Source organism: Rana temporaria, chromosome 1 (genome assembly GCF_905171775.1).
Source record: "Rana temporaria chromosome 1, aRanTem1.1, whole genome shotgun sequence".
Lineage (NCBI taxonomy): Eukaryota > Metazoa > Chordata > Amphibia > Anura > Ranidae > Rana > Rana temporaria.
Window position 1 is genome coordinate 492865511 of NC_053489.1, and position 12892 is coordinate 492878402.

The 12892-nt window shown below is 43.4% G+C and overlaps 1 protein-coding gene across 3 annotated transcripts in view; it reads right to left on the reverse strand.

Annotated features, from left to right (window-relative positions):
- The window catches only part of BBS7 (Bardet-Biedl syndrome 7), a 63379-nt gene that overhangs the window by 23658 nt on the left and 26829 nt on the right, over window positions 1–12892 (reverse strand). For all 3 annotated transcript variants that reach the window (XM_040330362.1, XM_040330348.1, XM_040330355.1), the window contains exons 9-11: window positions 9405–9521; window positions 5865–5995; window positions 1734–1818 (exon numbers count right to left, since the gene is read on the reverse strand). In XM_040330362.1, coding sequence (XP_040186296.1) covers window positions 1734–1818; window positions 5865–5995; window positions 9405–9521 — 333 coding nt within the window. The remainder of the gene's footprint in view (window positions 1–1733; window positions 1819–5864; window positions 5996–9404; window positions 9522–12892) is intronic.

Below are 12892 nucleotides of genomic sequence, written 5' to 3' on the forward strand. Positions count from 1 at the left end.
CATTCTTACAACTTTTGGCCAGGGCTGTAAATCAATAGGAACTGAGCTCCCAGCTGCTGCTCCAGGAATCATTCTTTACAAGGTGATGACAGGGAAGGTGATGGCTGGGAGTAATAAAAAATGGGTTCTTGCTACCAGAAAGAACAAGATGAAAAATAAAAAATAAATGCTGGGACGTGCTCTGAAGGGAAGGGGGGAGGTTGAGATGGAGGTTTGGGGGCACTTTTGTTCTACACAGTACCCTTGAAGGCAAGTATAATTTCATAGTACACTACAAAACCAAACACAGCAAAATATTTAATACAGTCTAGAATTGGTTTTGCCCATTGACACTACCTTGCCTGACCAGTGTACGGTTGCCGTGTATCTGTTATTTACAGTCTGTTAGTTCTAGTGAGAAATGTAGTTAATAGCAGGGTGGATAGAAATCTATGATTTTTGGCAAATTTATTTTAATAAAATGCTTTTGGAGTAATAAATTATATCTAAAAGATAGTTTTCTATTTAGGATACATTAATAATTTGGTTTATTCAGCATGAAATGGAGCTTAGTTTTGTAGCATAAGGCTGTATATCCTGCAATTTTTACATTTTTGGTAAACTCATTTAATGAGGCCCCGTACACATGAGAGGATATCCGCTGGAAACGGTCCGCCGGACCGTTTCCAGCGGATAAATCCTCTGGCGGATTTGGATCTGATGGCTGTACACACCATCAGATCGAAATCCGCGCGGAATACATCCGCGGTGACGTGTCGCGCCGTCGCCGCGACGATGACGCGGCGACGTTGGAAGGTAAATACTTCCACGCATGCGTCGAATCATTACGACGCATGCGAGGGAGGGGAGCGGACGGACTGATCCGGTGAGTCTGTACAGACGACCGGATCAGTCCGCTGGACTGGATTCCAGCGGATAGATTTCTTAGCATGCTAAGGAATTTTTATCCGCTGGGAATCCGTCGGCTGGATTTTTATCCGCCGGGAAATGTCCGCTCGGACGTACACACGACCGGATCTATCTGCTGGAACTGATCCGCGGATCAATCCCAGCGGATAGATCCGGTCGTCTGTACGAGGCCTTAGAGCTCATTCACACTATTGCTTGGGGGGGCAGTAAAACTCAGTGGTTGAGCTGGGCTTTAACCCGCTATGCCCCCCACTGCTACCCCCTTTAGCTGCAGTCTTGGGTGTACACATGCTGCATCCACAATTATTTTCTTTATGGACACAGCAGGAATTATACCCCCTGTCATTTTTGGTGTTCATACTACCCACCAATTGGCCAATTCAAGTGAATGGGGCGACTTTGCAAGTGCCCTGCAGGCAATGCATGTGGCTAAGACAGGGTTTAGGGGTTAAAGCAGGCAGTGAGGAGGCAATACAACACCTTCTCACTGCCTGTCAAATGCTCTCTGAAGATCGACCTAAACACAGATCACTCTTCAGACAGCTCATGTGTACAAGCCCTTACAGTCTCTCCAGCCCTGCCAAGTAATGGAGACCTGCCAATCATCCTAGCCTTGCTCTTCATTACCCAGCATGCACCTTCCAACCAGCAGAACTGGAATCCATGTTGCCAGTTCTGTGCAGGCCATGCAGCAGGAAAAAACGACTCAAAATAATAAGGGTTTAACACATGTGGGTTGATAGAAAACCCATGTCACGTTCCACATTAGAAATCCTTCAAAATAAAATATAACACATCTAATTTTCCACTACTGCTTAACTGACCAGAATAAGTGGACAGCACAATTTCATCATAGCCTTCCTTCCCAACACAGCCTCCCTGGATAGATGTTATACTTTCTGTCAAGGCCTAGGGAAAAAGGAGAGAAACAGTAATGCACAAACTCATTTTCAGATAACCTGCACCAATTTATTCATGAAGCAGAACCCTGAGCAAAGATAAAAAGACTCTAGTTTTATACTCATTACCAAATTGCATTTATTTTGAACTACTGTTAAAACAACTACAGCCCGAGATAGCCTTGTTGACTTTCCGCCTATGTTCACACTGTAGCAATGCCATTTCAGCGTCGGTTCCCGCATCGTATCTCACCCACAGGCTGCCCTTGGCGAACCGCTGCGGGTGTCAATACATAGGTAATGACTGGGAAAAAGGGAGCTGCCGCTCCAGGTGAGTGCACTATACAATCAATGTCCTCTCGGAAGCGTTGGTGCCGGCAATGCATGGAGCAAACTTGAAAAGAAAAATTGGACAGCCGCACAAACCCTAAAAAGGTAGCCTTTTAATGATAAAAAGAAATGGAGCACTACAAAACACAGCAGACAGTGGGGTGTATAGCTGACGCGTTTCACACTGTAATGTCAGTGCTTAGTCATAGTTAATGACACCCCCAAAATCGGTTCACAGATCGCAGTTCGAACTGTGGATTCGGACAAGAATCGGATCACATTGGTGAGAACACTGGCCTAGATTCAGGTAGGGGCGCGCACCGATACGGCGGCGCAGCGTTTCGTTTTTACGCTACGCCTCCGTAAATTACTTGAGCTACGCTGCATTCACGAAGCATTTGCTCCGTAATTTGCGGCGGCGTTTCGTAAAAGGGGCCGGCGTAAGTGCGTGTAATTTAAATGATCCCGTAGGGGGCGTGGATCATTTAAATTAGGCGCAAGGACGTCATTGGCTTCGACGTGAACGGAAATGGCGTCCAGCGCCATTCACAAACGAGTTACGCAAACGACGCAAATTTTGAAAATCGCGACTGCGCCTGTGCCTCCTAATAGCAGGAGCAGCCTTATGGCGAAAACGACGTACGCAAACGACGTAAAAAACGAGCGCCGGCCGTGCGTACGTTTGTGAATCGGCGTTAGTATGCAATTTGCATACTCTACGCTGACAACTACGGGTGTGCCACCTAGCGGCCAGCGTCAGAATGCACCCTAAGATACGACGGCATAAGAGACTTATGCCAGTTGTATCTTAGGCTACAGTCGGCGTACCTAGCTTTCTAAATACAGAAAGTAGATACGCCGGCGCTACTTAGCAATTACGCTGCGTATCTATGGATACGCAGGCGTAATTGCTTGCTGAATCTACCCCACTGATTCCAGTGTGGGGTTGGAATCCGGCACCTTTTATTTATGCAAATCCAATGCGGGTTCAGACATACAACTGCATGGCTAACCTCGCACTGCACAGACATCGCATGTGATCGGATACCGCAGTGCGAGTGCAAATCACATGTGATGTCTGACAACGGTCAAGTGTGAACCCGGGCTTCGACTTTTCGCCAGTTCCTTAGTTAAAGAGCTTGGTAATTCAATAAACAAAAGCAATGATTGCTACATAAAAAAAAAAAAATATGCGATAATTAAAAAAAATGCATGCGACGGTGCCCAAAAGATTGAAACAAAGGCCCAGATTCACGTAGAATTGCGGCGGCGTAACGTATTGTAGATACGTTACACCGCTGCAAGTTTTCATCACAAGTGCCTGATTCACAAAGCACTTGCATGAAAACTTACGCCGGCGGCCTCCGGTGTAAGCCCGCGTAATTCAAAGGGGCGTGTGCCATTTAAATTAGGCGCTCTCCCGCGCCGGACCTACTGCGCATGCTCCGTTTTGAAATTCCCGCCGTGCTTTGCGCAAAGTGACGTCATTTTTTCGAACGGCGACGTGCGTAGCGTACTTTCGTATTCCCGGACGTCTTACGCAAGAACAAAAAAAATTTTGACGAGGGAACGACGGCCATACTTTATACAGCACATACGTGGGCTGTGTAAAGTTAGGGCAGCTAAAACGACGACTAACTTTGCGACGGGAAACTAGACTAGCGGCGACATAGCGAACGCGAAAAAACACCGTGGATCGCCGTAACTACTAATTTGCATACCCGACGCTGGTTTACAACGCGAACTCCCCCCAGCGGCGGCCGAGGTATTGCATCCTAAGATCCGACAGTGTAATTCAATTACACCTGTCGGACCTTAGGGCTAACTATGCGTAACTGATTCTATGAATCAGTCGCATAGTTAGGAAGACCCTAAAACAGAGATACAACGGCGTATCAGGAGATACGGCGTCGTATCTCTTTTGTGAATCTGGGCCAATGCTTCTACTTGATCATTTGCTCAAGTGGTTGTAAACCCAAGTCAAATCATATCCCTCTATAGTGTGTACATGTCTCAATCCAGAGCACTAAGTTTAATATCTGTCTGCTGCCTCGTTCCTCTGCTATCAGCATGAATCCCTTCTGACAAGTATTCCTGACACCAAGAAAAAAATGGTGACGGGGAGGAACCTCTAACTGATTGATATGAAAGAACTATCATAATGAACATTTAGAGACTCAAAATCACACTATTTCTTCAAATCTCTGTCTTAGGCCCCGTACACACGATAGAATCCATCCGCAGATAAATCCCAGCAAATGGGTTTCTGCGGATAGATCCTATGGTGTGTACACGCCAGCGGATCTGTTTCCGCGGAGAAATCTCCTCTGGGATGGATTCCAGCAGATCGGATATTTGCTGTGATGCACAACAAATCCATCTGCTGGAATCCATTCCAACGGATGGATCCGCTCGTCTGTACAGACTTACCGGATCCATCCGCCCAAAGGGATTCCCCGCACGCGTCGTAATGATTTGACGCATGCGTGGAATTCCTTATATGACAGCGTCGCGCCCGTCGCCGCGTCATAATAGCGGCGACGGCGCGACACGTCATCGCCAGAGGATTTCAGCGCGGATTTCAATGGCGATGGTGTGTACACGCCATCGCATAGAAATCCTCTGAAATCCTCGAGAGGATTTATCCGCGGATACGGTCCGCTGGACCGTATCTGCGGATAAATCCTCTCGTGTGTATGGGGCCTTACACTTTTGACCTTGATTACATCTTGGAAACCAATTTTTAATATACTGCTCACAGCGTCTGCAGGAGCCGAGGAATCGCCACCAGGGCTCTATCACTGATCCTAGGATGATGGTTTCCCCGTCTCTGGGTTTCTTGTTGCCCATTTAATATGCCATCATTATTTAAACATTCCAGGTAAGCTTCCTGAAAGATCCTCCCTGAAATGTCTTCTGTGGTTTCTTCAGCAGTTCATTCACTATAAACAATATATTTGGATAATATTACGTTTATGAAAAGATCCTCTTGGTCTCCATCTTTTCCCTATGTGTCCTACTAATACCTGGCTGGGATGAGTTCCCTTGGTGCATGAACCTCAGTGAATCCCTGTTGAATGCTGTCCGTTAAAATTTTGAGTATCGATGTTATGACAATACATATAATGCTTTACGGCTCCTGAAGAAGCCGACTGGCGAAACATGTTAAGCATTTGTCAACATAAGAATCTGTATTTGATATTCCTTGCTTGTTTTTAAAATTTGCACTTACACATTTTTAATGTTAAAGTATAAAGTATAATTAACAAATATTTGTATAACTTGTTTGTTATAGCACCTTTAAAGTACCCTATTTACTGCTTCTAAAAACATCTTGGAAACCACCGAGCTCTCTGATTCCTACATGCTTGGATGGTTTATACAACGTAATGTTATTTTGTAAACTGGAGGATTGTTTTTTTCCTTCTCTATACATTCCTAACCTATAGATTATTGATGTAATGCAAACTTACTTCATTACTACTTTTTTCATAATAACATCAATATGGACTACAGTATCTGTCCATGTATGACCGTTTAGCCCCTGTCCATTGGTACCATTCCCTAGAAATGCCCCTCATATGAGCAGTGTGTGACAGCAACTCCAAACATTTTCATGCAAGTGCCTGGAGCTCTTCTCTTCACAATGATTATACTATACCTGTTCAATTGGAAAAAATACAAACATGTTATTTTAACAGATTATAACCGAAATGACTGACTTACGTGGTCAAAGTGAAGCACAGGCTCGTTTGCACTGTCCAAGCCATAAATCTCAACTGTCCCATCATCCCGACCAATTAGCATGTCCTTGACTCCATCCCCCATGATGTCAAAGTTATCAATGCACAATACACCTGCCAGTATGTATAAGATTCAATATATTATTTACATACACCAAAACGAGACAAGATTAAGCAATGATCAATTCTGAACTGAATAGGATCTTATTAAAGTTCCAAACCAGTACTACTGATAATCACACCTAGGTAGCCTATAGATGGATCCGTTTTTTCCATTCAACTGGTAGGTTGAACTAAAAAAAAAAAAAAAAACTTGACCGGTTTCTCCCATCCACACACTTGATGTGGATGGAGGAATTCTCCCCGCTGAACTATTGTATTCTGAGAGTAGTAGGGAGACTTCCCCGTTGTCAGAATACACTGATCAGTGTTGCATTTTATAGCCTGCAACGCTGATCAAGCAAGGAAAATCCAATAGGGTGATTGTACAGAAGTTGATTGGTGGATCGACCTGTACAACCACCTTGCCCATACATGGATCGAAATTTGGCTGGTCCCTGCTTAACTGGCTGAATTTTGATCCTTTTTTAGCTGGCTTCACCTAGACTGAAAGTCACCGGAAGACATGTTTCCTTAAACAAAAAGCTACTGACTGCTATGCTTAGCCAAGTAAAATGCTACTGAAAGTCATACTTCTCCAAACAGAAAACTTCTGAGAGTCAAGCTTGCCCAAAGAGAAAGCATCCATTTCCCAAACAGAACACTTCAGAGACACACACTAAAGCTGGCCATATTAAAAATTAGTTTTAGAAATTTAGCCAGTTCTGCAGGAAGGGGCCAAATTTTGTTCCATGTGAAGTATCCCTTTACTCAACAGAAGTTGATCGTTTCAGTAAATTCTGTTAAAGGGACATGCTGAAAAACTTTTAGCGATCAGTAGCGGGTCCTGCCTTCAGAATACAGAATCCTGGAAGGTAGGAGGGAAAATATTCCTCCATACACCTCATTTTCTGTGGCTGGAGTAATCTATTATTTTTATTCAGTTTAACAGGCTGAACGAAAGAAAAAAAAACTAAGCATCTATTGCCAGATTTATCCCAACAGCAATTTACTGGGATCCACGCTTACCCAAATAGAAAGCTACTGAGAGCCACACTTACCCACATAGAAAGCTACGGAGAGCCACACTTACCCACATAGAAAGCTACGGAGAGCCACACTTACCCAAATAGAAAGCTACTGAGAGCCACACTTACCCACATAGAAAGCTACGGAGAGCCACACTTACCCACATAGAAAGCTACGGAGAGCCACACTTACCCACATAGAAAGCTACGGAGAGCCACACTTACCCACATAGAAAGCTACGGAGAGCCACACTTACCCACATAGAAAGCTACGGAGAGCCACACTTACCCACATAGAAAGCTACGGAGAGCCACACTTACCCACATAGAAAGCTACTGAGAGCCACACTTACCCACATAGAAAGCTACAGAGAGCCACACTTACCCACATAGAAAGCTACGGAGAGCCACTTACCCAAACAGAAAGCTACAGAGAGCCACTTACCCAAACAGAAAGCTACCGAGAGCCACTTACCCAAACAGAAAGCTACCGAGAGCCACTTACCCAAACAGAAAGCTACCGAGAGCCACTTACCCAAACAGAAAGCTACCGAGAGCCACTTACCCAAACAGAAAGCTACCGAGAGCCACTTACCCAAAACAGAAAGCTACCGAGAGCCACTTACCCAAACAGAAAGCTACCGAGAGCCACTGACCCAAACAGAAAGCTACTGAGAGCCACTGACCCAAACAGAAAGCTACTGAGAGCCACTTACCCAAACAGAAAGCTACTGAGAGCCACTTACCCAAACAGAAAGCTACTGAGAGCCACTTACCCAAACAGAAAGCTACTGAGAGCCACTTACCCAAACAGAAAGCTACTGAGAGCCACTTACCCAAACAGAAAGCTACTGAGAGCCACTTACCCAAACAGAAAGCTACTGAGAGCCACTTACCCAAACAGAAAGCTACTGAGAGCCACTTACCCAAACAGAAAGCTACTGAGAGCCACTTACCCAAACAGAAAGCTACTGAGAGCCACTTACCCAAACAGAAAGCTACTGAGAGCCACTTACCCAAACAGAAAGCTACTGAGAGCCACGTTTACCCAAATAGAAATCTAATGAGATCTACACTAATCCCAGATCGTAAGCTACTGACACCAGCCCTTACTAAATAGCAAGCTACTGAGAGTCCTGCTTGCCCACATAGAAAGTTATTAAGAACAGCACTTACACAAATATAAATCTACTTAGAGCCACATTTACCCAAATAGAAAGCTACTGAATGTCACACTGAACCACATAGTAACGTACTGAGAGCCACACTTACTAAATAGAAAGCTTTAGAGAGTCCCGCTTTACCCAAATAGAAAGAAACGAATGACCTTCTCATCAACATCTGCATTTCTCATCATGGATGTATTTCACTGCACCATTTTGCATATTGATGCTTAAAGTGGATGTAAACCCAATTCATGAAATTTGAGCTGGGCACATATATCTGCAGTATTTTGTCATCTCTTTTCAATGAGCCAAGTCGAATAGCTTTCTTCTGAACAGTTCCTCTGCTATCAGTCTGAGAACACCTGACATATTTTTTGACTTTTTAGACCAAAGCAGCCAGAATCTTTTGTCAAAGGGGGTTGCTAAAATAGAGTATCAGAGAGCAGCTCCTATTAAAAAACAGCTCTGAGAGTCTCTGCCTATGATGAGAGGAAGTGTGTGCCTTTCCTCCAATCAGCAATGTTAGCCATCTTGGATGCCCAGACATCACACTCTGTGTTAATCAGGAAGAGAAAATCTCCCAACAAAATCTGAACTTTCTAAACAGTATATAAAATGTGAACACAGCAGATATACATATAAAACCTATGTAGGGAGATTTGGTTAATCTCTGTGTATCATCACAGGCTGTTCTCTTCACTGGGTGTATGGAGGGTTTACATCCACTAAGATTTACTTATATAGTCAGTGCTTACCGCTGCCATCTGTATACTCTACACCACTATGTATCACTGCTGTCATTCTGTACATTTTCTAAAAATTCAGTACATACTGCTGAACAAAAAAAGAAACTAATGAGAGCCATGTTTTCTAAAATATAGATACTAAAGGCCACACTTACTCAAATATAAAGCTTACTCAAACAGAAATATACTCAGAGCATCATTTACCCAACTAAAAGTATATATGTTTTACGAAAATTCTGGAAAGGTAGCAAGTGTTTTGCCTATATTATTATTGAACACCCTCCAACCCAGTTTTATTCACCACATAGTAAAATAATGCAAGTATAAAGAAAGGAGTGAGATAACTTCTTGAGGCTCCCCCACAAAAAAACAAACAAAAAAAACACATATTGTGTGCCCTGTACAATCTTAGTTTAAATTGTATCTCTATAGAGAAGACAGGAGGCACATTAATCAAATTATTTTACAGATTTGTCAAACAAACCTCCTCTCTTCTTCTCATTGAATATTTCCCATTTGGGAACAGGAGAATCTTTTGCAATTTGAATTAAGCCAATCTTGCCATCTGATGTTCCATACAAAAGCTCCTCTCCGCTCTCACCTAGATATAAATGGAAGAAATATAGTTGATAATCAACAAAGTTACGATGCACATGTTTTATTTTATCAATCTGAATGAAAACCAAATTGCAAAATCGTAGATACTGAAAACTACCGATTCAATTCTATTGTTATTTCTGTTACAAATAAGAAATGAAAATAGGAAACCTTAGAAATACTTTCTTTTTTTTTTAAAACCAGGAGAATTGTTTTATTGCCTATAACCCACTTCAGCCCCAGAAGATTTCCCCCCTTAATGACCAGGCCATTTTTTGCCTAATGGCACCAAGCCGCTTTAACTGACAATTGTGCGGTCGTGCGACGCTGTGCCCAAACAAAATTGATGTGCCTTTTTATTCCACAAATAGAGCTTATTTTGGTGGTATTTGATCACCTCTGCGGTTTTAACCACTTCCTTACTGGGCACTTAAACCCCCTCCTGCCCAGAGGACTTTTTGCGATTCGGCACTGCGTCGCTTTAACTGACAATTGCGCGGTCGTGCGACGTGGCTCCCAAACAAAATTGACGTCCTTTTTTTCCCCACAAATAGAGCTTTCTTTTGGTGGTATTTACTCACCTCTGCGGTTTTTATTTTTTGCGCTATAAACAAAAATAAAGCGACAATTTAGAAAAAAAAAAATGTTTTACTTGTTGCTATAATAAATAGCTAAATTTTTTTTTTTTTATCCTCAGTCTAGGCCGATGCGTATTCTACATATTTTTAGTAAAAAATTTAAATAAAAATCGCAATAAGCGACTGGTTTGCGCAAAAGTTTTTTTTTTACTAGTAATGGCGGCGATCTGCGATTTTTATTGCGACTGCGACATTATGGCGGACACATCGGACACTTTTGACACATTTTTGGCACCATTCACATTTATACTGCAATCAGTGCTATAAATATGCACTAATTACTGTATAAATGTGACTGGCAGAGAAGGGGTTAACACTAGGGGGTGAGGAAGGGGTTAAATGTATTCCCTATATAGTGTTCTAACTGTGGGGGAGGGGGGGTGACTGGGGGAGGTGACCGATCTGTGTCTCTATGTACAAGAGACACAGACTGGTCTCCTCTCTCCCTGACAGCACCGCTGTCTGTGAGAGCCGGCAATGAGAAATGATCTCATATGTAAACACATGAGATCATCTCTCATTGGCCGCACAGATCGCCTAGCAAACGGCCACTCCGATGGTCCAAGGGACACGGCCAGCACAGAAGTTCCCCGCTGCGCGCTCGGGAGCGCGTGCGGGGAACGCGGAAAGGGGCGGACGTCAAATGACGGCGCCCCAGAGAAGTAGAACCACCCTGCGGCCGTATACAGTCGTACGGCCGTCGGGAAGTGGTTAATTTTTGAGCTATAAACAAAAAAAATAAAAAAAAGGAGCCACAATTTTGAAAAAAAAATATTTTTTTGTTATAATAAATATCCAAAAAATAGAAAAAAAAATTGTATGTATTTTTCTACATATTTTTGGTAAAAAAATAAATCGCAATAAGCATATATTGATTGGTTTGCGCAAAAGTTATAGAGTCTATAAAATAGGGGATAGACTTATGGTATTTTCTTTTTTTTTTACCAGCAATGGCGACGATCTGCAAATTATTATTTTTTTTTATCGGGATTGCGAGATTGCAGCGGACAGATCAGACACTTTTTTTGGCACCAATGACATTTATACAGCGATCAGTGCTATAAAAATGCACTGATTACTGTGTAAATGTCACTGGCAGGGAAGGGGTTAAATGTGTTCTCTCATGTGTGTTTCCAACTGTGTGGGGGATGGGACTGACTGGAGGTGGAGACAGATCGCTGTTCCTAATTACTAGGAACAGCAGATCATTCTCTCTCTCAAGATTGGAGATGCGGTTTGTCAGACTGACACACCACACAGCCGGCTTGTTATCCTGCTGGATGTCATATGACACCCAGTCAGGCTAACTGAACCCCCTCCCCGGCCATTATTCTGCTATAGACCGGACGGGAAGTGGTTAATGAGACATCCAGGGTCTTTTAGATGCCCAAATGCTTCCATCTGACAGGCAGGAGTCTACTCAGATTTACACATAATGCCAGAGGCGGTAGCCCCTGGGAATGTGTATAAACCCCCTGCTGTCCGGTATGTAGGATGTACGGACCTGGCAGCAAAAGGATTAAAGCACCTTCAGCAGCTCAATAACTTACTGAGTATGCAGCTTCTTTATCTTTTAATTCTTCCCTTTGTTCCTGTTTAAGCAGGTGACATGACTATTGCCCCCCACGTTTTCTGTTTTAGAGTGGCCCCTTTCTCTTGCAGCATTCCTATGGAGTCACCCTTATATTCAGGGACTAGAATCTGCATCTCACTACTCTGTGTGTATCAATAGAAACACACAGCCCTCAATTAGCAAGGCAATACCCTACGACTCTTTTTTTCCCCACTTCCTTCTCCAAGCCAAGAGAATGGCTGAAGACAGAATTGTACACCATTAACTCTTTCCTGTGAAGACCAGAAGTTCAAGGAAGCAGCACAGAGAGCAGGAGCCAGAAACCTGTAAACTAAAAGTGCTGGAGTAAGGATTTTAACAAATAGTTTAATAGGGAATGTCTCAGTGTGAAACGCGTTACCGGTTGCAGATTCAGTGTCACTTGTGCTGTCCCTGTGTGATACACAAATGAAGATGCTCAAACTTTATTCTAAGTGGTGTGCCGCCAACTCAGTCTAAGTCTATTTCAACACACTTCCTCTATCAGGGTGCCAACACTCTGAATGTAGGAGCAACAGAGACACCTCTGGACAGCAGCATTGTCTCTAGCTAATAATAATAATAATAAATAATAATAATAATCACCATGGGCCAGATTCAGCATTGAATTACGCCGGCGTATCTATAGATACGCCACGTAAATTCAAAGCTGCGCCGGCGTATCTTTTTTCTGTATTCAGAAAGCAAGATACTCCGACATTAGCCTAAGATCCGACTGGCGTAAGTCTCTTACACCGTCGTATCTTAGGGTGCATATTTACGCTGGCCGCTAGGTGGCGCTTCCGTCGTTTTCGGCGTAGAATATGCAAATGACCTAGATACGCCGATTCACAAATTTACGGCCGCCCGGCGCTATTTTTTTACGTCGTTTACGTTAGGCTTTTTCGGCGTAAGGTTACTCCTGCTATTTAGAGGTGCAGGCAATGTTAAGTATGGCCGTCGTTCCTGCATCAAAATTTGAAAAATTTACGTCGTTTGTGTAACTCGTCCGTGAATGGGGCTGGACGTAATTTACATTCACGTCGAATCCAATGACGTCCTTGCGGCGTACTTTGGAGCAATGCACACTGGGAAATTACACGGACGGCGCATTCGCCGTTCGGGAAAAACGTTAATCACGTCGGG